General features: G+C 39.9%; 2 protein-coding genes across 4 annotated transcripts in view; one reads left to right on the forward strand and one right to left on the reverse strand.

Moving 5' to 3' along the window:
* The window catches only part of tmem248 (transmembrane protein 248), a 28,278-nt gene extending 12,854 nt beyond the window's left edge, over nucleotides 1-15,424 (reverse strand). For 2 of the 3 annotated variants that reach the window (XM_041236638.1, XM_041236637.1), the window contains exons 1-2: nucleotides 15,040-15,422; nucleotides 3,213-3,389 (exon numbers count right to left, since the gene is read on the reverse strand). In XM_041236638.1, coding sequence (XP_041092572.1) covers nucleotides 3,213-3,389; nucleotides 15,040-15,042 — 180 coding nt within the window. In that variant the 5' untranslated portion in view covers nucleotides 15,043-15,422. Of the gene's footprint in view, nucleotides 1-3,212; nucleotides 3,390-15,029 lie in introns of all 3 variants that reach the window. The other variant, XM_041236639.1, reaches the window with a different exon arrangement.
* Nucleotides 15,425-16,322: 898 nt separating this feature from the next.
* rad51d (RAD51 paralog D) lies at nucleotides 16,323-26,740 on the forward strand. The gene is made up of 11 exons (XM_041236640.1): nucleotides 16,323-16,493; nucleotides 16,901-16,993; nucleotides 19,070-19,131; nucleotides 19,900-20,018; nucleotides 20,901-20,982; nucleotides 22,592-22,726; nucleotides 23,143-23,238; nucleotides 24,202-24,292; nucleotides 24,860-24,930; nucleotides 25,393-25,557; nucleotides 26,015-26,740. Exons 2-11 carry the CDS (start codon nucleotides 16,912-16,914, stop codon nucleotides 26,090-26,092), a joined length of 981 nt encoding a protein of 326 aa, XP_041092574.1. The 5' UTR covers nucleotides 16,323-16,493; nucleotides 16,901-16,911; the 3' UTR covers nucleotides 26,093-26,740.
* Nucleotides 26,741-27,874: the final 1,134 nt, after the last annotated feature.

Consider the following 27,874-nt stretch of genomic DNA (forward strand, 5'->3'; position numbering starts at 1 on the left):
GAGTACTGCTGGGAGGATCTCATCCGGCCCAGGGGATTTGTTTATTTTAAGAGCTCCTAGTCCCTTTAACACTTCTGCCTCAGTTATGCTAAAGTTATTTAAAACTGGATAGGAACTGGATGACATGTGGGGCATGTTGTCAGTATCTTCCTTTGTAAAAACTTGTGAAAAGTAATCATTTAATATATTTGCTATTTTTTTTTTCTTCATCTATGATTTTGCCATTTGTATCTCTTAAACATTGAATCTCCTCTTTGAATGTTCGCTTGCTGTTGTAATATTGGAAAAACATTTTGGAATTGGTTTTAGCTCCCTTAGCAATGTTCATTTCTATTTCTCTCTTGGCCTTTCTTAGGAGAAGGAGGAGGAGGCAGAGAAGGAGAAGGGAAGGCAGAGGAAGACTGTAAGGGCAGCTTCTTACATGAGCTTTTGCTTCGGGCATTTTTCCTACTGTGCCATGACACATCCATTCGCAGAGGTTGCAGCCACGTCTTTATCAGGCGATGGGGAAGAGCCCTGCCCAAGTGAAATGGACATCTCTTCAGAGCTGAGTGCTTAGGAAAACTTGCACAAAACTTGCACAAGCTGCGGTCAGCGAGTGCCTGCCTTGCATGCTCTGGCCCTAGGCAGGAAAGGCACCTGCTGTTCTTATCCTCCACTGGGAGACTGACCTTGCATATGTCACAGGAAACCAGCATGATGCAACAGCAACGCAGTGAAAACCTGTTGCCTCAGTCTACCCAAGCACCACTGCACAGTAATGTACTGCAGATCTGCCTCAAGCTGTTCAGTAACAACATCACTGTACAGAATGTAACAGGGTGGATGTAGTATACAGTACTGTAAAACAGTACTGTAAACCAAACACAGTAAAAACTGAACAGCCTTGGTGCTAATTTATCACGAATTAAAGTAATTAACATAAACATTTTCACATTAAAAATCTACTGAATTAATTTTTTTATTTAAGTCCCTAGATAAAATAGTTTCCAGGAAAAATCTTTCTTAAAGCAGTCCACTAGTAACAATGTACCTTAGGTCAGTCAACAAATAAAGGTGTTTTGAAAAAACAACTTATTGCTGGCATTACAATATACAGACTAGTTGAAAACAAGGGACATTATTACAAAAATATACAATTGTCATATAATTACAAATTAAACACAATGTTCAGGACACTTCCATCTTCAGTTTCATCAGCAATAAAACAGACTGGTTTATGCTGTACTTGCTGCAAAGCTGCTTGCATGTGTTTCTCGTATACCCTGGACACAGAGTTGCCTCAGTTAGAGCACGGCTCTTCAACTAGTTTTTTAAATTTAAAGGGGGCCAGATTGGAGTAGGTAGGACAGAGTATTTTAATCATGTTTGAGCAATAACAAGTAAGACATAACTTAATGTTCATATACTGAACAAGAGTAACACATTTTACCACATGAACAGTACTAACAGAACAGTGTGATAACTTAACAGAGTATCATTACAAACATTTTAAAATCTATCTGACATATTAATAGTATAACTTAAGAGATCAGCGCCTCTACTTTTGAGCTTCTAGCTGCTCAGCCCTCTGGATATGTATTTCTAAAAGCTCCTTGTTTGGTTTCAGAATGCCTTTTCATATTGTATTCCTCAACTACTGACACACACTCACTGCACAGTAAACACGCAGGCTTTGCGTTCGGCACAGTTGGTATAATATACAAGTATTTATTGTTCCACTCATTATTGAATCTACAGTTGTCACCATTTTCTGTTCTTAGTACAGTAGCTGGAGTAGAGAGAGCAATGTTATAGCAACATGAGTAAAAAACTAAAAATCAGTATGTAGTATTATTAAGGAGTTAATGATAAATCAGAAATAATAAGTTATAAAACTAAAGGTTTCCCCTCAACCACGCCCTGTTTCCTTGTGTTGAGCGGGTGACGGACTAACGGATTTGTGATGATAACTACATAAATGAATACATAAATTCAAATTAGCCTAAGTTTTTTTTTTTGTTTTGTTTTGAAAATCAGGGGGTTGACGATCGTTTTTTTTTTCTTTTTCAGGTACTTTCCTTTACAACTCCAAAATGATTCCACAGACTAGAACTCACAAAACAGCTAGTTGCTTTTCTGAACAACTCGACTCACACAGCACCACAGCAGAGACAGACAGTCCATCAGCGTAATGCCCACAAAACCACCTGTTTACTTGTTATCTAATGATCCAAATAAACACATGTTTTATACAAGCATCATCGCTGGGCTTCTGGGTAGTGTAGTTTTCAAAGCAATTCATTATTTTTATAGGAGAATAACAGCGGTAAAAGACTGTGCATTTTCTTTTTTTTTTATATATAAAAAGGTGCAGTTGCAAAGCAGAATTCCATTACCAAAATGCCAAATCCGCAATTCCGTCAGTGATTCCACAGTTGTGGAAAATCAGCAGCCCTATTTGTGGTGTTCCACAGAGCTCCACTCCAGGTCCCTTGTTGTTTGCATTTTCAGGGCACAGTCAATTCCAATTAGGAGAAAGAAAGCAATTTTTTGATAAAAATGCTTGAAAATGTAAAAAGTCTTTTAATACTGTTTATGTTGTGTGACTTTTGTTGTGTTTAAAATATTCCCGATGATGTGGGGTTGCTGGACCGGTCTAGGCAGCAACAGAGTTAAAAAATGCTTCACACATTCCATGTGTTGTTTCCAGTGCTTATGCACTGTCTCTAGCCCAATACATTATGCTATATAATCTCTACTGGGTCCCACTCTTATGACTCTTGAGCCAAGACAAGCTCTCCGCACCCCCACCACCAAAAAATAAATTGTAACCATTCACAACCCCTAGCTTAGGTGTCCCAAAGGTTTTAAAGAGCGAGAAGGCGATTTACCCCCTCTTTAAAGTCGTACAGTGGTGAGTTGAGGTAAATTTTCTCCTGTTTAGATTAATTTAAATGTATTCACTTCTGCAGCCTAACAAAATTATCAATTTCCCCACAACTGTTTTGAATTTCACAGACATGCAAATATATGCAAAATATTCTCAATGTAAGCAGAGATACATAAAATCTTTGAATATCTGGCCCTTCGCATTTTAACTTCAAATAACTTAAATTGCCTGCAGTAGTGGCAAGTTGCACAAACACATGCAATGGTTTACTATAGAAACTAAGATCTCCCCCCCCCTCATTCTGCTTTGTGTGGTTGATTTATATCCATCTCCACTGTACCTCTGTCATCTCTGGAGACTTGATCTCCTTGATCTTGAAGAAGTAACCGATGGTCAGGAATGCTATAGCCACAGCACTCACGCTGACCATGAAGATGACCAGGGGTGGACGGTTAGTGATGTAGATCTTGAGGTTCTCCAGCGGGTTGATGCTGAGCATGGTTCCAGTGAGATACACCTGCAAGTCGAAAAGGAATCAATTAGGACCTTGAAGACATGGTGTATGAAGAATAGGGCGCTGAGGGTTGGTAGTTTTTTGGTTGATGAAAGAAGAGGGTGCCCCCCTCCCCCCGCCTAAATACACAAGCAATATTGGATTTACGTGAGAAGTTGTCAGAGGATTTGGAGATTGACGTTCCTGTGGACACAGTGAAGATAACCACTGCCCTACAGTAGTACATTCTATGCTGCAGGGGGCTTTCTACATATAGAGGATATGTCATGCCAAAATGAAAAAGAAATAAATTCATACATAAATAAATGCCTATATATTCATTTATTTTGACATTTATTTTTCATTTTGGCATAAAATATCCAAAGACAACTTATGTATAAGCCATGAACAAAACAGTGACTGAAGTGACTGCACGTGAAGAAATATATATGCTTTCCAAAAACTATACAGTTGTCATATAAAACAAAAGACTAATTGTATAAAATTGCAGGGATTCAGCATGTTATCCCATCCTCTTTTTTTTGTATGGTCACTGGATCTGTTGATCACTGGCCTTGCAGGAAGATTTTATATAAAATGAAGACCTGCATCAACAAGTATTTCTACTTCATCAGATGAAAAATTAGGTTTTCTGTTCTTTTTTTTTTGTTTCCAAAACCAGAGGCAAACTCTCCAGTTGGATTGGGTTTGCAGCCATTTATTGTAAAACAAAGCACACCTTGTTTCTTTTTTTTCAGAAACACAAATGACTTTTACAAATGCCCAAACAACTACATTTAAATCGATTCTGAGCCCTGTTTTCTCATTACTATCCTAATAGATACTTTGCAGAGTCACTGAGCATGTTAGTGACTACAGGTGTGAAAATCATACCTACACTGACATGTTTAAATCCCTGTTACCTGTAGGAGAGAAGTTAGTCATGTAGACTAGAACAAGTGACTTAGATGCTTAAACCCCTGATTAACCACTAAGGGGTAGATGTACTAAAGTCTTGCGCCTATTGCAATAGTCGCAAACGAGTCGGAAGTCTAGGGTGAACTGTACTAAACAAGCGCAGTGCTGTTAGCAGCTTTTTAGGGAATGATTTGCGGCAGGAGTTTTTTTTTGCGGTTCATCATTAGATGAATATGTAATTAATGGCGTTCCTGCATAATAAAAAAAATAGGGTGGAGTGCAAATGAGGGCTCTCAAATATTACGAGACATACTAACGCTGCCGGCAATTGTGACACTTACAACTGAATCAATCTGTTAAGAACTTTTTAAAGTATGTTTTAAACAATTAGCAAACCTTTAAAAGTTTAACCATGGCTGTGATTGCAGCAAGAACCTTGATTTGTAGGATGAGAAGAGAAAGGGTATTTCGTACCCGCATTACATCTTCGATTTAAATGAAGACCAAATTAAGCAAAGGTACAGGCTCGGCAGCCACATAATTCTGGAGCTGCTGTCTGATTTAAAAGATCTCATGATATGCCCAGAAACTCATATTTGTTGGATCCTCTGAAGTATGTGCATGTGCTCCCAATTAAAAAACAGAAAACCAGTGCTGGTTTGAAAGCTATTTAAAATTCTCTCTAAACATTGATTTTAAATGTCATTTAAAAAAAAAAAAAAAAAAAAAAAAAAATTATTATAAATATAATTATTTTCATTTTATATTAAACATTTTTTTTCAAGTGCATCCTATGACACAGGTTTAAAGCTGCTTTATACAATCGGTCAGTGCAGAGACACAGGGTTTGGAATAAACGACTGAAGATTTAATATAAATTACAAAAGCATAAATAAGAAATTCAAAATACTGTTAATGACTGTTCTAAACTATTTATGTATCTGCTTTGTATGTTTTTTTCTCACAACTGCCAGAACTGCTGCTTTTTAAAAAATTTTATCTGATAAGATCAAATGCGGCAGGTTCAGGGGAAAAAAAAAAGACATTCAGAATATACTGTAAAATGACATTGCCCAGAACTGTCAGAAGATAAAAGGTAAAAACAATTACAATTGCACCGATGCAGTTCTTAAATTGGTGACGAATAAAAATCATCACCATTTCACTGGATGCAGAGCTCCAGAAAGAAGACGGACCGGGGGTGTGTGTGTGTGTGTGTGTGTGTGTGTGTGTGTGTGTGTGTGTGTGTACGTGAGCTACTATACAGGGCATCACGGCGACTGCGCTGGAGATAACCTCATGAATCTAAAAATAACATGCTTGATAAAAACAGTCAAGAAATAACCAACACCACCAAAGACAACATTCACCCCAGACATGCCAACTTACCAAAGTAGAAAATAGTACTGGGAATATAGTAGCATCTTTTTTTTTTTTTTAAGGCCAGGGGCTGCTAGTCCTAGTAATTAAAAGGTTCTTAGGGCCTGGCATGCCTATGCCCTCAGTTCTGCTGTTCAATCTGTAATTTTGGAATTGTAAACACATGTCATTTAGAAATTAACCACCCCAATAAAAACACTTCAACACTGATTTTCTTTTAAATCTGGAATTATATTTATTCTGGATTTAAATATTAGAAATGAAGAGTTAAGTGCTATTAAACCTGGACTGAAATATTCAACCTCAAAACTTTATAAAAATAACAAAACCTCAAGAAATAGAGTTTATTTACATCTTTACTATGCAACTATCAAAACAGAAAATGCAGTGTAGTATCCATTAATTAATGAATTATTTAAAGCAAGTTAACCCTCAAAACCCATTTGCTCAAACACAGTAATGGGGAGTGTCAGACTGCGCTTACTGCTAGAGTTTCTTCATGCCTTTCTGAACCACCTGGAAGTTGGTTATTTATTCCTGGTTCGCGGTGTAGTTGACAAAGCAGCGTGTCCTTTGTTTTGCCTCATTTACCCACCATAGATGCCTTGCTCACTAAATATCGAAGTATCCCTAGATAGTTTATCGTCTCCTCTTGCAAAAACACTAACGATTTTAGTGAGCAAGCCTTACCCCACGAACAGAAGCACCCCAAAATGTAGCCCATTATAACCAATACAGAACGCATGGAGGCATCTTTTGATGTCCCATTTACCCACCTTAGATGCCTTGCTCAATAAATATCGAGGTATCCCTAGCAGGGTTCGACATTAACCATGGCCCGGTGGCCCGGGGCCGATAGAGAGAGCAGTTTGGCCGATAGTTATGAAGCACCACAGGCCCGACTAGGCCAGTTACATTTAACTAGTATAATATATATATAGTGCATATGGCTTCCGTTTCATGAATCCAGGAAAACGGGCCAGTGTGTCAAAAAGCTGAAAATTAATTTACAAACTATTTTTTAAAAACATAACTACAAACTAATTCTAACTTTCCCCCCGCGCAGCATATTTGTTGTACAGTCAGAATATGAGACTGCGTACCGAAGTGCTGTGTTATTACTCGTTCCCGCGGCAAATCTTTACAAATCGGGTTTTCTACAACTAAGCAACCAATAAGCCAAAAGGAAAGCACTGAAATCAATAAATCATAAATAATGTAATTATGAAAAAATATGAAGACCATTTAGAGTGGAGAAAAAAAAAGTAAAGTTTTGCCTTGTTTGGCGTCAGTTTCCGAGACTTGCAGATAAAACAGCACATTATTACAAAGTTCACAAAGTGTTCAAACAATATCCAAGACGAGATTTTTTCGCTCTGTACCCTATTTCCTTCTTTTGTTTACTGAATTAAAATATGCAGAACTCAATGAGCAGCAACGTCACAACGGTAGCATAATATTGCGCAAACCACCAAATAATAATTTTTGCTGTAGTGTATTCAGAATAAAATAACACCTACCATACAGCAACCTAAATATTCTACATTGGTTTAATTCTAACAAATAATATTTATAACATAATCATAGCATAACTATTGTAACCTGGCCAAAATAGAAAATACATTCCAACAGTACAATAGTTTAACATTACTAATTACAACTAGCCATCAAGTACTGACATCAGGTGAATCGAAGTCAAGTTACTTTGTTTATTCAATAACCTGTAAGAAATTCAAAACAAGGATCCCTGGCTGTGCTTTTGCAAAAGTTGCCGTTACTCCATCCACTCACAGGAAGTCAAGGATAGATGTTTTGCATTGAACTGCAGTCCAGAGTTAAAAAAAATAACTCCTTTCCAACGTCAGGTATCTTGCCTTTTCTTATAGTCACTGCGTTGTTGTGCTTAACATTTAGTATGTCTTTATATTCATCATAACGTTAAATTACCGTTCTAATTTCAATGTTACCCAAGTTTGGATTATCGTACTTCTTTTAGCACTTGCTATATACAGTGGCTCTCAAAAGTACTCACCCCCTTGGACTTTTCCACATTTTATTGTGTTACAACATGGAATCAAAATGGATTTAAATTAGGAGTTTTTGCCACTGAGCAGCACAAAAGGTCCACAATGTCAAAGTGAAAACTATAATCTACAAATTGTTCTAAATTAATTACAAATATAAAACAGAAAATGATTGATTACGTAAGTATTCACCCCATTTGCTATGACACACCTAAATAAGCTCTGGTGCAACCAATTGTCTTTAGAAGTCACATAATTAGTTGAATGGAGTCCAACTGTGTGCAATTCACATGATTTCAGTTAAATACACCTGTCTCTGGGAGGTCCCACAGTTGGTTAGTAGATATCCTACCAAAAACTACATCATGAAGATGAAGGAACATTCAAAGCAAATCCGGAATAAGGTTCTTTAAAAGCACCAATCAGGGGTAAGATATAAGAAGATTTCCAAGGCATTGAATATCCCCCGGAGCACAGTAAAGTCCATTATTAAAAAATGGAGAGTCTATGGCACAACTGTGAATCTGTCTAGAACAGGCCGCCCTCAAAAACTGAGTATCCGGGCGAGAAGGGCACTAGTCAGGGAGGTCATCAAGAGGCCTATGGCAACTCTAAAGGAGTTACAGTCTTCCACGGCTAAGCTGGGAGACACTGTTCATACAGCAACAATAGCCCGGGTGCTTCACAAAACTGGCCTTTATGGGAGAGTGGCAAAAAGAAAGCCATTGTTGAAAAAAACTTGCAACAAATCTCGGCTAGAGTTTGCCAGAAGGCACGTGAGAGACTATGGTCTGGTGAGACCAAAATAGAGCTTTTTGGCCTCAACGCTAAGCGCTATTTTTGGCACAAGCCTAACACCGCACATCATCCTGAGAACACCATCCCTACTGTGAAGCATGGTGGTGGCAGCATCATGCTATGGGGATGCTTCTCTGCGTCAGGGCCTGGAAAGCTTGTGAAGATAGAGAGCAAAATGGATGCAGCAAAGTACAGAGAAATCCTTGAGGAAAACCTGCTGAAGTCTGCAAGAGACCTGGGACTTGGGAGAAGATTCATCTTCCAGCAGAACAATGACCCCAAACATACAGCCAAAGCCACACTGGAGTGGCTTTAAAACAAAAAGGTCAATGTCCTCGAGTGGCCCAGTCAAAGCCCGGACCTCAATCCAATTGAGAATATGTGGAAAGAGTTAAATTGCTGTTCACCAAAGGTCCCCATTCAACTTGACGGAGCTTGAGCAATTTTGCAAAGAAGAATGGGCAAAAATTGCAGTGGAAGACAGCGCGGAAACTCTTACTGAGTTACAGTCTTTGCAAATGATGATGTCCGGGTTACTGTATGATTTTTGCTGTTTAAGTATCAAAATCCATTTTGGGCAGGAATAAATACACCTGGGTGAGTTAGAGGGATTCCCCCTGTGTGAGAGAATCAGCTTTGAAATAAGAGGCCCAAAGCTATTTAACTTCTGAAACACCCCACTTACTTATTCAATTTGTGTTACACTTGCGGGATGCGAATAAGAAGCTGGCATGCGAATACGAAGTTGGAATGAGAATACGAAGTTGGAACGCGAATACGAAGCTGGAACGCGAATACGAAGCTGGAACGCGAATACGAAGCTGGAACGAGAATATGAAGCCAACTTTAGCATCATACTTTCGACCCTGTTTGTTGGATAACATGGAAAGAAGTTTGAATGCAATATAAGATACACGTGTTTGCAGAGACTTATCGATCGAGAAGTCCTGGAGGATCAAACCTATAGTATTGCATTATATTATTTAATTCTGTTATGTTTTGAACTTAAGTTTTGCACCGTGCAGTTTGCATATGAAAGTGTGATCTGTACTGTTTTGTTTTGAGCGTTCTGTTTTGTGTCCAGAATTAAACCTGTATTGAATAAACAAAACTTGTATCTGAAGAAAAGGGCCGTGCATTTCTTTCATCAAGAAACAACTACTCACTACTTTAAAAAAAAACTACTTCACAGTTTATCAACACGCAAGAGCAAAGGGATTCCTTTGCATTTTTATTGGTTACACTGGGATGCTGCTGCTCATGGGGTACGACTTGCTCACTAAAATCGTTCGTGTTTTTGCAAAAAGGAGACGATAACCTACCTAGAAATACCTAGATATTTAGTTTGCAAGGTGTCTAAGGGGGTAAATGGGGCATCCAAAGACATGCCCCCATGCGTTCTGTATTGGTTATAATGGGCTACAGAAGGGTTCTGCTGCTTGTGTGGCTAAAGCCCCGAAAAAACGATTTACATAAAACCTGAAAAATAGCTAAAAATAAGCAACGAAAAATGTAATTAATAAAAAACAAAATAAAAGCCCTACTTAAGATCCGTAGCATTACATTATAGAGCATATCCTTAACAGTAAGGATGTAATGTGAAGATATCCTTAACAGTGAGGATGTAATGTGAAGATATCCTCAACACTAAGGATGTAATGTGAAGTTAGATGCCTACACGTATGTGTATAAGTGCCAGTTAAAAAAACTTAAAAAAAATATTCAGGGTTTGTTTGTGTTCAACACTGTTTCTCAATTTGCCACAATCCTTGTACAATGTTAGGATTATTGTCACAATCCTTGTACAATGTTAGGATTATTGTCACAATCCTTGTACAATGTTAGGATTATTGTCACAATCCTTGTACAATGTTAGGATTATTGTCACAATCCTTGTACAATGTTAGGATTATTGTCACAATCCTTGTACAATGTTAGGATTATTGTCACAATCATACGCGAACTCTGTTTGCAAGTACTTTGAGCTCCAAGAACTGCATCATGTTGTCTGTGAAAGGTAAGAAGCACATTTTTCAGACAGTAAGGTGTTTCTTAAATGTCTACCTTGTCTTGCTGACCTTGAAAGGGGAACTTAAAGAAGCAGCCATTACTTACAGATCAGAGGAGTCTAGGAGACGGTACCCATACTGTATGCAAGTTTGATGCTTCGCTCCATTTCTGATGGCAGAAATTAATCTTGATTCACACAGAACTACATCTTGAAACACACATGTGACACAAATACCAGGCTTGCTGTTGATTCAAACACTTCCACCTCTGAATCTGTTTAACCAAAAATACCGGTATCGTACAAAGCAATTATATGCAGACCATCAGTTAAGCATGTAGTCTACTGACAGGCCTGCACTTATGATAAGATCTCAGAGAGGCTTCATAATTTAATCATTACATTTATCTGTGCATCTAAATAAACAAATAAATAAAATAAATGATTTAGAATCTGGAGGTAGACACATAAAAAATATCTTACTTAAATGTAAAGCAAATTACAAAATTGTTGAGATACCTGTGTTGGAATATTGTTTCAAAATTGTATAATGCAACAAAAATAATACATTCAAAGGGTTAATGCGTGGCTGAAAGCTTCTCACTGATAACTGGCACTTTCTCGGTCAAAAGAGCAAGTTTCTCAGTATCTAAAAAGCTTGGAGGGAACACTGTTGCTGACATTTCAGAAAATTTCAACAAAATTGGCACCCTTATCTCTTTGAAAAACCCAAATCTACTGAATTTTTTTTGAAAATAAGTGAAAGAGAAATTTGAATGGTCTCTGAAGTACTTTATAATGTCCCCCGAGTGTTCTGAAAGAAAAGTACACTAATTCCAAAATGCTACGTAAAAAAGTGGATTTTTTGGTGGAATTAGAAGAGAGAGTGGCATACTGCCATGAAAACCTAGTCCTGGGGGGCATCTCACTGAGCAACTATTGGTCCGAAAGGGTTAAGGTCTTTTTTTATTTTTATTACCCCAACCAGGAAGACAGTCATAAACAAACAGTCACTACTTGGTCATATGAACTTTGAGTTCACACATTAGCACACTCCACTATTCTGAATCAGGGTATTAGCAATATTTTTTTTAAAGCGATAATTAAATGCTAAAGTACTGAAAATAAAACTCACCGTCCCAAATGTATTCTATACTTGACATCAATTTCTAAATGTAGTGTTTTCCAAATCAGTTGCTTTTTATTTTGTTTTTCTATTGTACCTTTAAGCGGTCTTCTTCAATTAAATCCAGCAATAGTTCAGTTTAAAAATAAATAAATAAATAAATAATGCTGATCAACCAGCAAAGCTACTGAAGCATCTTCAATGCTTGATACCAAATTTCAAAGTTCGAACAGTTCTATTCATAGGCGGTGCGTGAGTCTTTCGTTTGGGGAGGCAAGTCAACACTTTCCCCCTGTATTGATTGAACCCAACGATGTACAGTAAGATACACACACATTATATAATTAAGACTTGCACTTTGTTTTTATTACTCTGTGACTTTATTACTAGTGAGTTTGAATACTAAGTTTTATTAACTGTGCTGATTTTGAAAAATAGTCAGACTGACGGACACAAATAAAAGCTGTACACTGAATTCATTCTCCTGCGTCTTTTTGAGAACTTGTATAATTTATAGCACAAAACAGACCTCGAAACTACTCAGGGATGAACATATATATTAGATTTTTTTTTTTCCTCTACATAAGGCGGCCAAATAAATGAAGTTTAACATAGCACTATGTTGTACTTTAAAACACATTATGCCCATTTAAGCAAATTAGAAAAACAGTAAGGATAACAAGCTGCACAGTTTTTTAAAACCTTTTCTATCTGTTAGCCTGTTCTGCAGTCCTACAGTACCTACACCAATTTCGAACACCATTCCATCACTTCACACCAATTTAAATACATTATTACTACTGACTATTAAGCTTCTAAACACACACTTACTATCGTACCTATAATCAAGGGGCATGCTACGTATTTCATAGGGTATATCTGCAAAAAAACAATAACTGCACTCTTACCGTAAACTTTCGAATATCCACATGGGGCTCAGATCAGCAGAAAGAACGGCCGTTATACCAGCCAAGCGTTGTCTCTTCGAATGACACTGAAATGCAGCTAAATCCTGTGTCTGTACTAAAGTGTTGATTTGATATCCCAGCTATATTATTTATTTGCGTTTGTCAAAATGGGTTAAAAGACTACATTCTATACAATTCCACTTCATTCCTTTGTTTCGGATTGCCAATTCCGCTACTTTAGCAGAAATTCTGCTGTGGTGGAAATCCTTGGCTCTACACCTGTATAAACTGTTACAGCAGGAATAAAGAACAGGCCTACCAGCTACAGTATAGTACACATGCAATGTTATCTTCAAACCTCCACTAACTTGCAGTTGGAATTTGAATACGAACTACAAGCTAAATATCAGGTTGATGAGCCATGCAACTTATGCAGCATTTCTACATTCCCAAATCCTGTTCCTGGAACTTTACAATACACTGCTCTACTCCCTCTGCAAACAGGTCCCTGTCTCAGCAATAATGAAAGCCCTTCTGACAGCCAACTTACACTAACTACCTGCCATGAACAAATAAAGCAGAGGATTTTCCTGGTCATCACTTAATTTAATGTCTGGCCTCACCTTAAGTTACATTTCCCCTTGACTTATCCATTTACGTGTTTCTTGGGTTTACATTGGTTACAGCTACACAAGATCTGATGAATCTGTACCTGTCATGCAATTTCACTGACTGTGCAGGTCACAAAGGTGTTGTTTTGAAAGCAACATGATAATCTCAAACATGTCATTTTCTAAAATCAAAATGCATCCGGCCTTACACAAGGTAAAAGAAAGTTCTCTAGCTGCTTTCCTTCCCTTACTGAAAAACTGGTTTGTTTGATGAAACACAGACTTCTTTCAAAACTACAAATTTGACACCAACATAGTGAACGGATATACACACAATGGAATTATTTTGTTATATAACTAAGGGTATTGTAGAACTTCATGCATGCAATACAGTAGTCTCCGTTTATAGGAACACCTCCTAACAGAACACTTCGCCTAAGGGAACACACTTGTGGTGAAACAGATTTTTCCCATTGTAAATGTTCCAGCTAAAGGAATATAACACTTCGGCTATAAGAACACTTCGCTTGCTTCCCAAGGGGTGTTCTCTTAGCCGCAGACTACTGTACCTTTGAGAAGGAAAAATATATCTAAGTGTTATACTTAAATATAATACATGTTTTCAGGAGCTTGTTGAAACATAGCCTATTCATCGGATATCCCCCAGAGGAAAACAAAGAACAAAGTGGATCTTCAGCACAAAGACATGATGCGTTGCTAACGCAGACACGGCACAAGTGGAAAGCAGTCTAATGAATCGAAATACCCTAGCTTGCCTCCCAAGTCACTATCAGAGCCATGAAAGGTAATTTAACAGTGCAATAGGGAGTAGGATGCATGACAACCAGAACCCGTGTCTTAACCACAATGCAAAAGAGCAAGGCTGGTTTGCATTTATGGTTATAGAGCTTTATCGTCATCTCATCTCACGGTGATAAGCATCATAATCCTTAACTGCAGTGCATACACAACAGAGTAAAATCAGCTTGGGCCTCTTTTCTAGTGAGTTAGTTTAAACCAGTGCTGGGAAATTCACAGACTGGGTCCTCAATTATAAACAGTGAATGCACATGTTAAAAATGCTAGTTTTAAATCGAGATTATAGCCAAAAGCAATCCAAAAGTATATAGCAGTGTATGACAAACGGTGAAGATTGGTGCAAAATCAGAACAGTTGGTTATCGAGGTCCCAATGTAGTAACACTGACAGAGGGACACAATCAGTGCATATATGGCTCTCCATATTTTGAATGTGCGTCAATAGATGTTTGGGACCACAGGACGATACTGTTAACAATTGTATTCCCCATACATGTAAGTGTCACTGACATCCCGCAGACCTTTAGGTTATAAGTACGGTACTTCAGATTTGTTTGTAGGCTGCCTGAAGTGGCTGCTGGGAGAACAGGGGTGATTTGCAAACTTGACTTACGGGTTCTATGCTATAGATCAGAACATTTCTAAGCTGTCAAGAGCAAAAACTGGCAGACAATACCGTGCACCTGCAATTCATACCGTTGATATAGTAACAAGCTTCTGTTATCAATCAGAAAGATCCTTATTTGCTCATGAAATAGACTCCAAAAAAGTAAACTAATCAAAATACTGTACGAATCATATTTTAAATATTATTTAATTTGATGGTGGTAACTTCTACTTTTTACACCGTTAACGTAACACTTTGTTCTATAGTAGGTTAATCGGTCCAGAGTTGTATTTAAGGTCTGAATTAACATGTATTTACTAACTAGCTCCCTGCATTCCCTGTGTCAGTCCAAGCACCGAGGCCCAATGCGTAACTACACGAAGAAACACACACACACACATAGCTGTTTTCATTTTAATAAAACAATAAATATCCACGTCCTCTATTAATTTGTATCGTTCTGTACCTGGACTCACCATTTTCTTTCCGTGTGTGAGCGGCGGTGGTTCCTGGGGTCGGTGCTCGTATTAAATCCGCTTCGTCCGGAGCAGAAAGGCCGGCTTTTCGGGACAATCTGAGCTCGCAGCGCTGGAACTAACCCTCGTATTCTCTCCCATTCTCCACCCGTCCCGCCGGCCTCGGGTGCCACTTCACTGTCCCCTGCTCCTACAGATATTTATATTTTTGTTCTCTACCTGTGTCTCTGTGTTTCTGTTTACTGCGTCCAGCTTCACTCCGCACTGCACAGTCTCCCTTAATTCACAGAGCCCGCTGCGGGATCCCAGCACAAACCTCCGGCTGCGTTTAGCGGCGTCACGCTATCTCTACGCTAACTTCTTAACTGCCGCTCGGCACTCCGCTTCTTGCTCTCGGATCTTGTTTACAGAATAGGCTTTTCCGGAGTAACTGGAAAAGACTCACTTGTGCGAAGGCGTGTTTACGAGGTCATATTGCATTACATGGAAATACTTTCACTTAGGTGTTTTAAAATGAAAATACACGTTCGTCATGTGTTTCTTTCAAAACTGCACATTTGAGACCAGATAAACTATGTAACAGCTCAGAACTGACACATTTTTCTTGTTCCAATATCTAATTAGAAAATATATAGCTGTCATATCTTCACAATATAATACTAAAATCACGATGATTCGTGAGTATAGTTTACCCTTCTGTGCATTTGGATTCCTGATCAATTAAACCTTATTGACAGTCCAGTTTGTTTACATTCCTTCAAGTTCCTGCTCCTTCCAAACCTTCTGAAAATCCCCGCCTACTCCACATAGACACGATGAGCTGGGCCGGTAGAGCTGAAGGCTGCTTTGTCACATGATTTGAAAGCAATGCGGATTCCCCGGAGAAGCTCAAAGCAAGCGCAAAGCAAGCGCAAAGCCCGGTAAAAACCGATTCTGAGAAAATGTACAATAACTCAGTATTGAAGAAGCAACACCCAGTGCTACTCAGAATGAATGCAAACTCGACAAAACAACGAGGGACATATAGAAAAAAGTCAATTAATGCATTTTAAAACTCCTTTATATTAGTATTTAAACAGTGGGCAATATACTGAATCGTTTAAATGATTTACTGAATAGTCACTGATGCAGCCACAGATATTCTATCTGCAGTATATACAGTATATGACTCTATTACACCTTTGCTATCTTTGACCCGGGACACGAATAACCCTTTCATGAAACCCCGCCTCCTTGCGCCGGGTGGTTAAGATCTGATAGAGGGTGGAGTTTTGAGTTTGTACTTTTGGCAGGCGGAAGAGACGGGCAATGGGCTGGATTAGGGTCGCTTGTTTGAATCGTTGGTGCAGCACTGGAGATTACACTTTCCTCCTGACGATGTTTTCAGAACCGCAGCTGCAAAGTCTCGTGTAGTGTTTCGGCTATCAATCCGATCTGAACTCACCGAGACAAGGGTAAGTAGCTGTACTCGTTACACAATAGCAGACCCGCTAAACGGTAGTTTGTGCTTTTGCATCTGCCGTCACGTTGTTAACAATTGCAGATTATGAAATGAGATCGTTATTTAGATAACTAGCGCCAAGTTAGTTTGTATGTTAAATGGTCTGCCAAGTTAATTTAAGATATTTCTTAAATTGTATATTGTATATTAGAATGAATGAACAATAATGCTAAATCAGGACTCATTGTTACACGTAAACCCCTGACACAACTTCACGTTGTCGACTCTCTCAGAGCTACATCCTGAAATCACAGTTTTACCCTAGCATGTTCTGATTTTGATAATCACAAGAACAGGCATCTGTAATATTTCAGGGCATTGCAGTTAAATTAATATCCAGATACATTGTGATTGTTGCAGAATTGTTTGCCATGGTGATCCTAAGAGAAGGAGAGTGCCCTGGACTGACTGGTGAAGTGATTCAGGCTCTGAAGTCACAGAACGTTCGGACTGGTAACTGCAGCAGATAACCTGTCAGCAGGGGCTGATTACTGGAGAGCAGAACAGTCTGCAGCCTAGGGATTAAAGTTAGGGTCGATCCCTGGCTCCACTCTTAGTGGGAAGCAGGCTAGGCACAAGATGTGGGACTATTTAAACAGGATGGGCTAATTAGAACTCCTCTTATGCTGTATGTCTGTCTTAGTTAGTCTAAATTGTAGATCTGAAAATGGAGATATATAAAATGTTATTTACCCCTATTATTCTCTGCAATTTAAATGTTCAGTTACGCTCCCTCACCTCATAAACTCCCCAGCTCAGGAGACCTCTGGAGGGCATCGGCCAGTCCTGCAGGTCTCCACTTGAGCCCACCAGGTGGCTGACAAGTAGGGTCCACTGTAGTGCCAGAGCTATACTACCTATGCAATCCCAACAATAACCATTGACTTCGCACAGTTAGAAACCGGCGCTCCCCTGACTGTGTGACTCACCTGCACACCACACAGTGGTGGTTTTACCAGGGGAGACACTTGGGGATTCCTACACTCCCCTGCCTGTGTGACTCACGCCGCACACAGCCATGCTTTTACCAGGGGAGACACTCGGGGACACCTGCGCTTCCTTGACTCTGTGACTCACCTGCACACCACACAGCTGTGCTTTTACCAGGGGAGACTCTTGACCCCACCTTGACTCTGTGACTCACCTGCACACCACACAGCTGTGCTTTTACCAGGGGAGACTCTTGGGGACCCCTGCGGTCCCTTGACTGTGTGACTCACTCTGCACACCACACAGCTGTGCTTTTACCAGGGGACGCTCTTTTGGGTTCTGAACAGTGTGTGCCTGCTGAACAGTGTGTGACTGGTTGTGAACAGTGTGCGCTGGTTTTGTGTTCTGAACAGTGTGTGTGCTGGTTTTGTGCTGAATGTTTTGATTGAGTGCTGCAGTTCTGAACAGTGTGTGCGCTGATGTTGTGTTCTGAACAATGTGTGTGCTGGTTTTGTGTTCTGAACAGTGTGCGCTGGTTTTGTGTTCTGAACAGTGTGTGCGCTGGTTTTGTGTTCTGAACAGTGTGTGTGCTGGTTTTGTGCTGAATGTTTTGATTGAGTGCTGCAGTTCTGAACACTGTGTGCGCTGATGTTGTGTTCTTGTGTGTGCTGGTTTTGTGTTCTGAACAGTGTGTGCTGGTTTTGTGTTCTGAACAGTGTGTGCGCGCTGAATGTGTTTGCTGGTTTTGTGTTCTGAACAGTGTGTGCGCTGGTTTTGTGTTCTGAACAGTGTGTGTGCTGGTTTTGTGCTGAATGTTTTGATTGAGTGCTGCAGTTCTGAACAGTGTGTGCGCTGGTTTTGTGTTCTGAACAGTGTGTGTGCTGGTTTTGTGTTCTGAACAGTGTGTGCGCTGGTTTTGTGTTCTGAACAGTGTGTGCGCTGGTTTTGTGTTCTGAACAGTGTGTGCGCTGGTTTTGTGTTCTGAACAGTGTGTGCGCTGGTTTTGTGTTCTGAACAGTGTGTGCGCTGGTTTTGTGTTCTGAACAGTGTGTGCGCTGGTTTTGTGTTCTGAACAGTGTGTGTGTGTGCTGGTTTTGTGTTCTGAACAGTGTGTGCGCTGGTTTTGTGTTCTGAACAGTGTGTGCGCTGGTTTTGTGTTCTGAACAGTGTGTGCGCTGGTTTTGTGTTCTGAACAGTGTGTGCGCTGGTTTTGTGTTCTGTGTGCGCTGGTTTTGTGTTCTGAACAGTGTGCGCTGGTTTTGTGTTCTGAACAGTGTGTGCGCTGTGTTCTGAACAGTGTGTGCGCTGGGTTTTGCTGTTCTGAACAGTGTGTGCGCTGGTTTTGTGTTCTGAACAGTGTGTGCGCTGGTTTTGTGTTCTGAACAGTGTGTGCGCTGGTTTTGTGTTCTGAACAGTGTGTGCGCTGGTTTTGTGTTCTGAACAGTGTGTGCGCTGGTTTTGTGTTGTGAACAGTGTGTGTGCTGGTTTTGTGTTCTGAACAGTGTGTGCGCTGTTTTTGTGCTGAATGTTTTGATTGAGTGCTGCAGTTCTGAACAGCGAGTGAGCTGGTTTTGTGATGAATGTTGTTCTTTTCTCTAGTGGTAGACCTGGTCTCGTCAGACACCGAAGAACTCGCTCGGAAATGTGTGCTTTCATACAAGGTGTGTTTTGATAAAATATTGAAGACATCGAGAAAGGCTTCTAGTCTAAACCTACTATAGAATTCTATTCTACAAGTGTACAATACTAATGGAATAGACTACCAACATGTACTCCTATTAAATAAATAACTGTATAGTTGCTATTGTACAAACACTAAGGCTGAAAGTGTTTAATGCATATTTCTGATAACGTTTAGACAGAAAATGTGTACATTTAACATTTGGATCACATTCAGATGTTTGAAGTCTAAATTAGTAGTTGTAGCCAACAAAATAATTGCATACATCTTACCTGTTGGAGTTCATTGTATCCAGTAATCTCAAGTGTTTAAAATAAGAGTCGCATTACAGTGAACACAGGTATTTTCATTTGATATCCGGTACTAGGGTAAATAAGTCTCTGTTGCAGGCCATACTTTCAGATAGTGTTGCACTTCTTTCCTTGTCCAACCAGCTGCTACCCCTCCTGACTGACATGGTTTCAGCCAGTAAACCAAAAGACACTGCTTGGGTGACCTAGGAAGTGCAACCGCTATCTTGAGATTAAGGCATAGAAACTGAGAACTTTCTTTAAGCTAAAGTCCAGATGTCATGTTTTAAAATGAAAATACATGTTTGTTATGTGTTTCTTTCAAAACTGCCCTTTGTAGACCTACATTGCTAGTGCAGAAGAGGTCAGTTTATGGAATTATTTGGTTGGGTCCACTTCTGTGATCACCCCTTTGATGGTAAAGGGCCATGCCCATGTCTTTGGCTGTGTGTTTGTAGACCCTGGTTGCAGTGAAACGTGTTCTCCTGGCTCAATACACGGCCTTCCCAGTCAATGGAGCAGATCTCTATGAAGAGCTTCTCAGCTCCACAGCCATACTGTCCACTGGGAACCCCAGGTTAGGCCTACATTTCGAACGATCTGCAGAAATGTTTTACCAGTGAGAATTGCATTGCATTTACACAGTTCAATACTGTACAGCAACCGCCTTCCAACTTACTGACATAGTGGAGTGGAAATGAGCTCCCTCACTGGTAAGTGTGACATCGCTGTGATAATAACTAAAGTGATATTAGCAGGAGCTTGTTTCCATGACTCCCATTGTGTTCTTGCCGCAACATTTCAATGTCCATAAAGTAAAGTACATGGTGTAACAAAATAATTCCAGTACATCTTACCTAACAAACTGTGTATTGCCATCGTTTTGTAGGTCTCCTATATGAAAAACACGCACATTATGGTAAAGTGAGTTTGATTTTTTTAATGGTAAATTGAGAAAGCTGTTAGAGATGATTATTTCTGGAACGTTCCTTGCAGCCACTTCAAGTTAACTTCTTCAGGTAGCATGAAGTAAGTCAACATTTTTTTTTTTTTTAGTGGCAGACATTTTGTTTTAAATTTAAGTAAACATTCAGGAATTGCCTAAAAAACAAAACATTCTCCGAGAAGCAGCTCTTGTATGTCGGATGCGTTCCTCCACCAGGAAGTGCAGCGTGGGAAGAGTACAAGATGCAGTACGCTCGCCGATTTTATTGTTCACTAATGAAAAAAGTACCATTCAAAATCAAATATACATTAAACATAATGTGCCTCTTCCATATAAGAAAACGTGAGATCTGTGAAGTGATGGTAATACATAGTCGATAAGATTTACTAGAATTGTTCTGCTAGCTGTATGTAGTTTAATAGGAGTGCTGCTGTATTAGCTGTAATCCCTTGCAGTAAGTGTCTACAGTACATGCTTTGAGCTCTGAGACCTCATTGCTGTGTTTCTTCACAGTTTGGATAAGCTGTTAGACTGTGGTCTGTACACAGGCGAGCTCACAGAGCTAATAGGAGCTCCAGGCAGTGGAAAGACCCAGGTAGGAATACAAAATAATACAGAGGAAACTGACCTTGTGGTTATCAATATAAAATAAAAGACAGACACGATGATGAGATGAGACCTGTGTATTATTATTATTATTATTATTATTATTATTATTATTATTATTATTATTATTATTATTATTATTATTAATAATAATAATGCACATTAATTTTCTAACAATGCTACTTGATAACTGCAAAGTGGGACAGCTGCTTAGCTGGACTGGAGTTACAACATTACAGATCTATTAAAGGAAATTTACATTTTGTTAAAGCAATCAATTGTAGCTCTCAAAATAACTCCCAAACTCTGACAAGTTGAGCTCTTCCATTCGCTGTCTCAAATGACCAGTTTTGAAACCTGTACTTCTATTTTAAAACATGATATCTGGGAGTACTGTAGATTAACGAAATCTGTTAGCACGCAAAGCTTTCATATAGTGGTGCACTTGCTGGGTCATTTCAACTGGACTTGTCCCCAACCCCATCACTGGCTTCTTTCCTGTCTTAAACCAATCAGCTGCTTCCTGTATTGACTGTCATGCTTTCAGCCAGTAACGTGATCCAGAGACACTGCTGAGGTGAAATGACCCAGGCACTGCAAACAGATAAGCAGGGAATAAAGCATAAGAACGGAGAGCTTCCTTTAATATAAAGTAGTAGCAGCTACCATGTTTTAAAATGGAAATACACGTGAGCTGTGACATGTGTTTCTTTCAAAACTGCACATTTGAGACCTATTTAGCTAATGGGTGTCAAAACAGGTAAGATTTATGACATTATTTTGTGAGCTATACTTCTGTATTTAAAGAATAGCTGAGTCCTTGTAGGAAAAACAATTCTGAACATTTAGTTTCTTTAGACAATGAATGCATTTTTAAAAAGATGTATTTCTCCAGGAAAAAAAAACAAAACATTCTAAATGTTTGCCATGTATTTTCTTTCAAAGAACTTTGACTCCCACAAGCCAGACACATTGGCTCGCATTTGAGTACCAATCACTGCTTTTCCTATGATTGACGTATTTTTAATGTCGAGTTAGTCCCTTCATGCGACCTCTCAGTTGTAGCATTGAAGTATCTGCAAAGAGCATTCTATAAATATTTTTCACTAACAGCTTCAGTGGCACAGTGACGTGGTGGTTAACGCTGCTGTCTCACAGCGCCAGAGTCCTGGGTTCGATTCTGGCCGAGGGGTCTGTCTGTGTGGAGTTTTCATGTTCTCCCCGTGTCTCCGTGGGTTTTCCCTCCCACAGTCCAAAGATGTGCTGTTCAGATTGATTGGTCATTCTGAATTGCCCTCTGTGTGTGTGTTTGTGTGTGTGTGGTGCGATGGACTGGCATCCTGTCCAGGGTGTAGTCCTGTCTTGCGCCTTGTGTCTGCTGGGTTAGGCTACAGCTCACCACAACCCTCTAAAGGACCCAGTAAACTAACAGCTTCAAATAAATGACCATTAAAAACATTAAATTCACTGTTACTATAATGTGTGCATTTTTTCTAGAGGAAAATCTGAGACCTAACTTATATTTATATGAAATAAGATTTACAGGAATTATTTTGTTAGCAATTTTATTTTGTACTTTAACCTTTTCCCCTCTTCAGGTCTGCCTCGGTGTGGCTATAAGTGTCGCCTGTGATCTGAAGAGGAATGTTCTATATATTGACTCAACAGGGGGTTTGTCTGCCTCCCGCCTGCTCCAGATGGCACAGTCCAAGGTCCACAGAATGGAAGAACATGTAAGTGTTAGTGTACCGAAAACATCACTTAAAAATCTTAGTTTGATAAATCTTAGCTGTCATGTAGTTCCATTTAGGTCTCAAACGTGCAGTTTTGAAAGAAACACATAATTTGGTATTATAGGTTTGTAACTGTTTGGTTGCCTTGTCTTCCAGGAAATCTGTTGCTGCTACACTTCCTGGGTCATTTCACCTCAGTATGGTCTTTCTGGGTTATCTTGCTGGCTGAAAAGCAGCCATTAGGGAAAGTAACTGGCAATTTATAGGAAAGTAGGTCCTGAAAGGCTGGTGATAATGTAACTGAAAGTATAGCCTGCAGACCATTAAAAATGAAAACACATGTTCGTTAAGGGTTGCTGAAGTGTCTGTGTCTGTGTGTGTTAGACCCCTAAACTGCAGTTCTGTCCTCTTTCCAGATGGAGGCGCTGCGCAGGATCCAGGTGAGGCAAGTTTTCAGTGTCTTCTCCCTGATTGAAGCTCTGCAGGACCTCCGGAGCAGTGGCTTTCATCAGGTAGGGAAGAAAGGGAGAGGCATGAGTAAACTGTTCATTCAGCCTTCCAGAGTAATCAAGAGAGACGGTGTATATCAGGAGAACATGCCCCGTGTCAATGTGATGCCAAATCCAATTGGGTAGACATATATATGTATAGGAACTAACTTTGTTCTTTTTTTTTTTTTTTAGTAGTCTCCAATTATTTTCTGTATGTTCTCCCAATTTAAAATATCCAATTATTTTTAGGCTCAGCTCACTGTTACCATCCTGCGCTCCGACTCAGGAGCGGCTAAGACGAGCACGCGCTGTCCTCTGAAGCGTGTGCCGTCAGCTTCTTTTCACTCTGCAGACTCACCATGCAGCCACCTCAGAGCTACAGCGTCAGAGGACAACGCAGCTCTGGGCAGCTTACAGGCAAGCCCGCAGGTGCCCAGCCAGACTACAGGGGTCGCTGGTGCGCAGTGAGTCGTGTTGTTTGCATTATAAGCTGCAGCGTGTATACTGGCTTGCGAGACACACGATTTCCTCTAAAGTCGCCCTGGATCCTGGGGCACAGCAAGTGGTCGTGGTGACGAGCCTCACATTGAACCTCCCTCAGCCTCGGTGGGCTTGTGTTTATACTCAAGGATGAGCTTTGATTAAGAGGGAGGAGAATGGAGTGGATCTCCTCCCAGCGGCTGATGAGTTGATAGCACTGACATCAGTATAAGACCCGTCCTTACTCCTCGACTGCAGAGCTTGATGTTTAGTTGAATGGTAAGGAGTTCATGTTTGAACCGTATGGTTTGCTGTTCGTGTTCAGACCTTGCCTTTAATTCAGTTGAATAGGCTGAGATGCCAAGCATTTGTGCTAACGAAGAATAGCCTTGCCAAGTTTCATCACAATTCCATAAGAGTGAGAAGCCATGAAATGGATCTGTGGCAGGTGTATTCATGTCAGCAATGCCAGTGTAACCGTGCCAGGTGCTGTATGTGTTGCAGGTGGCTGGTGGCAGTGGCTCTGTTAAGGTGGTCATTGTGGATTCAGTGGCGGCTGTTCTCTCCCCCATCATGGGAGGCAGGCAGACAGAAGGTGAGCCCTCCATTGACCTTTTTCGTGTGGTGTGTTTTGTTAAAGTGCATATAGATTTACTGGAATGATTTTTTTTTTTTTTTTTTTTGAACAAATGTTTTTTTAAAATTTATTTATAGAGAAAAGAACATCATGGAACAATACATAGCACAACATAATATAAAAACCCAACACAAACCGCCCCCCCGTTGGTGCCCCCTTTCCTCTATGGATTTCATCCTACTGGATCTTATAATAATGACTGGAATGATTTTGTTAGTCCAATGTAGGTTATCTATTCTATAACCACGTGGCACTGTTCTGGATTGCATTTCTGGATGCATTTCTCTAGTTTACTGTGATTGGCCATTTTTAGAGGCTATTTCCTGTGAAAAAGGCAAAGAAAATGTAAACTTCCTTTAGACTTATGTAGTAAAGATCTCATGTTTTAAAATGAGTTTGTTTCACAATTGTGAGACCTGTTTAGTTAATAGAAGTGCAAAATAGGTACGATTTCTGACATTATTGTGTTGGCTGCACTATTCTGCACAATTTCTTGGCCTCAGATGCTATGGTTTTGTTTTGCAGGTCTGTCTCTCATGATGCAGTTAGCTGGTGAGCTGAGAACAATGGCCAGGGATCTTGGAGTTGCTGTGCTGGTGAGCGATTATCAAGTATTCCCAGACAAAAGAAAATACAGGAACATTTACCAGCGTGAAGAGGCCATTTGGCCCAACTTGTTGGTTCCTAGTAACTGTTTGATCTCAAGCCGTGCTTTCAGTCTGTCTAGCACTTCCTGGTTGAAATTGTCCCCACCCCTTTACTGGCATCTTTCCTGTTAATAATCAATCAGCTGTCTTCCCATTTGACTGACATGCTTTTAGTCAGTAACGTGACCCAGAAAACACTGCTGTGGTGACCCAGAAAGTGCAAACAGATAACCCAATAATACGGCAAAGGAAGCTCTTAATTTCTGTAACCTTCAGAAGAGCCAGCTGTTTTAAAATAAAAATATGTTTGCTATACCAAAACTGCACATTGAGACCTGTGTAGCTAATGCAACTAACTTAAGTAGAACTTTGACATTTGACCCTTATTTTCTGTGCTCGCTTTTTGGCCAGGTGACTAATCACATGACGCGAGATGGAAATGGGGCGGTCAAAGCCGGTCTGGGGCGGTCCTGGAGTCACGTTCCTCGAACCCGAGTCCTGCTTCAGCGGGTTGAGAGGGAAGGGGCCAAACCCAGCAGCCTCCGCACAGCTACTCTGGTCAAATCATCTCGCCAGGTACGTGTAGGGCTTAGCCATGAGGACAAGGGGCTAGAAGATGGGAATCCTGCCTATATGTGATGGCCAAAAATGAAATGGAATTTGTTTCACCTTCAATGGAACTGCTTTTGCAAAAATGAACTTGTCTACTGCTAATATTTTTTCCATGTGCATCTAATCCTATGAAGCCCTGCTTATGTAATTTTGCTTATTGTAAGGTTTGCTACTTCAGTTTTTATTTGAATGCCATCTTTAAACAGTCTTCAGTATGTTGGTTAGCATTATGAGATGTAATCCGTATTACAAGAGTCCATTGTTTAGAAGTACTAAAAGAAACTTCAATTCAGTGACGAAGTCTTTTTTTAGCATCTTCAAAATGAAAAAGACTTGTAGTCGAAACTTTTGTCATTGAATTGAAGTGTAGTTTTAAATTCAGCTCCACTGACTGCACAGTTAATGCTGTTGCCTGTTCCAGCCTTCACAGATTTCACAGGAGTTTGACTTGGGGGCCTGCAACCGACCTCAAGATTTACTTCCTGCACCCAGAGAATAAGTGCAGCAGGGAAGCATTTCAGAGTGCAAAGACACCAACCTGCACGCCAGTCTAATCCACCCCCCCTTCAACGGCTGAGTCAGGGCTTCATAGCCTTGAATTCATGCGGGTCAGTGGAGAAGACCCTGAAGAACGCAGACTGTGGTGCAATTGGAGAAGCAAGTGTTGCCTTGGCCTTCTCAATACAGTAGATAACAGTGTTCTTTTTCTTTGACTTGTGAACTTCAAAGACTGTTGCGCCTGATATCTTCAGACTTGTCAAGGTACCCAATCTGAACACAGTGGATTTTGGGTGTGAACTGAAAGTTGCAGAAGTTAGGAACATCTAGGGTGCAAGTAAACTTATAAAGGTTTCCATAGTAAAAGCACAGCACAGTGTAATAAAACACAGTGAAAGCCCAGACAAGTATGGTAAAGAATATAAAAAACATGGTAAATGCATAGTATAGTCGTGGGGAAATCATGGGAAAACTGCTGTGCAAATATACTATGGGACAATTATAAGGGTAGTATCACTAAGATAGACAGAACCATAAAACCTTTTGAGTGAATTTGATGAATCTGTTAATGGGTTTGTATCTGTTCCACATGTTGTGAATGTACAGATGTTGCTACTTAATAAAACTGAAAGGCACACAATGCTATGCACAGGGAATCCCTGACACATGTTCTGTATCTTAAAGCTGTATCTCAAGTCAGTTTCGAATTCCTGACACATGTTCTGCATCTCGGCTGTATCTCAAGTCAGTTTTGAATTCCTGACACATGTTCTGTATCTCAGAGCTGTATCTCAAGTCAGTTTTGAATTCCTGACACATGTTTTGCATCTCAGAGCTGTATCTCAAGTCAGTTTTGAATTCCTGACACATGTTCTGTATCTCAGAGCTGTATCTCAAGTTAGTTTCGAATCCATGGCACACATTCTGTATCTCAGAGCTGTATCTCAAGTTAGTTTCGAATCCATGGCACACATTCTGTATCTCAGAGCTGTATCTCAAGTCCGTTTCAGTCATGGTAGACAACATGACTGAAAGGCACTGATTGAGGATTGACAGGCGCTTGAAGAATTGCAGTAGAAATGCCATGGCAACCGGGATTTATTTACACATTCACAGTTCTGTTACAGAATCCCAGGGGTAGGGTATAGTTTCACAAAAAAAGTGATTTACTTTAAATGCAGCACAGAAACCATGACCTGAGGACACAGTTGGAAATTAATTTTGATAGGAGGGAAGGACACTTCACAGAGTGGTGAGGGTATGGAATGGCTTACCAAGTCATGTTGCTGATGCAGAATCATTTGGCTCCTTTAAGATCCAACTTGTCAAAGGTTTGAATCCAGTTGGCTGCTAGCAACCGGACAATGTCCTCTTGTTTGCAATTTTTCTTATGTTCTTATGATACAAGAATTGCCTTACATGGTCTGTGTCTCTCCACTCACTCAGCCCTATAAAACAGTGGGGCTTTGTAACCTGATAGGCAGTGTCTTTACCTTGATGCAGAGCTGCTCAGATTCCTCTCCTCTCATAACACTGTTTAAAGGTATGACTGAAAGTTGAAATACGTCTGCTCACCACTATGGTGCAAACAGTTTGCTCTGCATTAGAAGTTAGCCATTTACTAAGATTGCCTATAATGAAATCACAAAAAAAGAAATAGGAGATCCTAACCTTCTTTCAAAAAGAAAAGAAAGGAAATGGTGGGGATAGAAAGAAAGAAAGAAAGAAAGAACTTTGTAATTCCAATAGTATTTAGCATTGACAGTTATTTAGGGGCATTTCA

Source organism: Polyodon spathula, chromosome 41, assembly GCF_017654505.1.
Source record: "Polyodon spathula isolate WHYD16114869_AA chromosome 41, ASM1765450v1, whole genome shotgun sequence".
Lineage (NCBI taxonomy): Eukaryota > Metazoa > Chordata > Actinopteri > Acipenseriformes > Polyodontidae > Polyodon > Polyodon spathula.

What these genes read in the sequence shown, in the direction of transcription:
- rad51d (XM_041236640.1), top strand. Translation starts at nt 16,912, where the DNA reads ATGGTGATCCTAAGAGAAGGAGAGTGCCCTGGACTGACTGGTGAAGTG. An exon ending in GTCACAGAACGTTCGGACTG is followed by an intron (nt 16,994 to 19,069) that starts GTAACTGCAGCA and finishes TCTTTTCTCTAG; the next exon opens with TGGTAGACCTGGTCTCGTCA. An exon ending in CAGGCAGTGGAAAGACCCAG is followed by an intron (nt 20,983 to 22,591) that starts GTAGGAATACAA and finishes TCCCCTCTTCAG; the next exon opens with GTCTGCCTCGGTGTGGCTAT.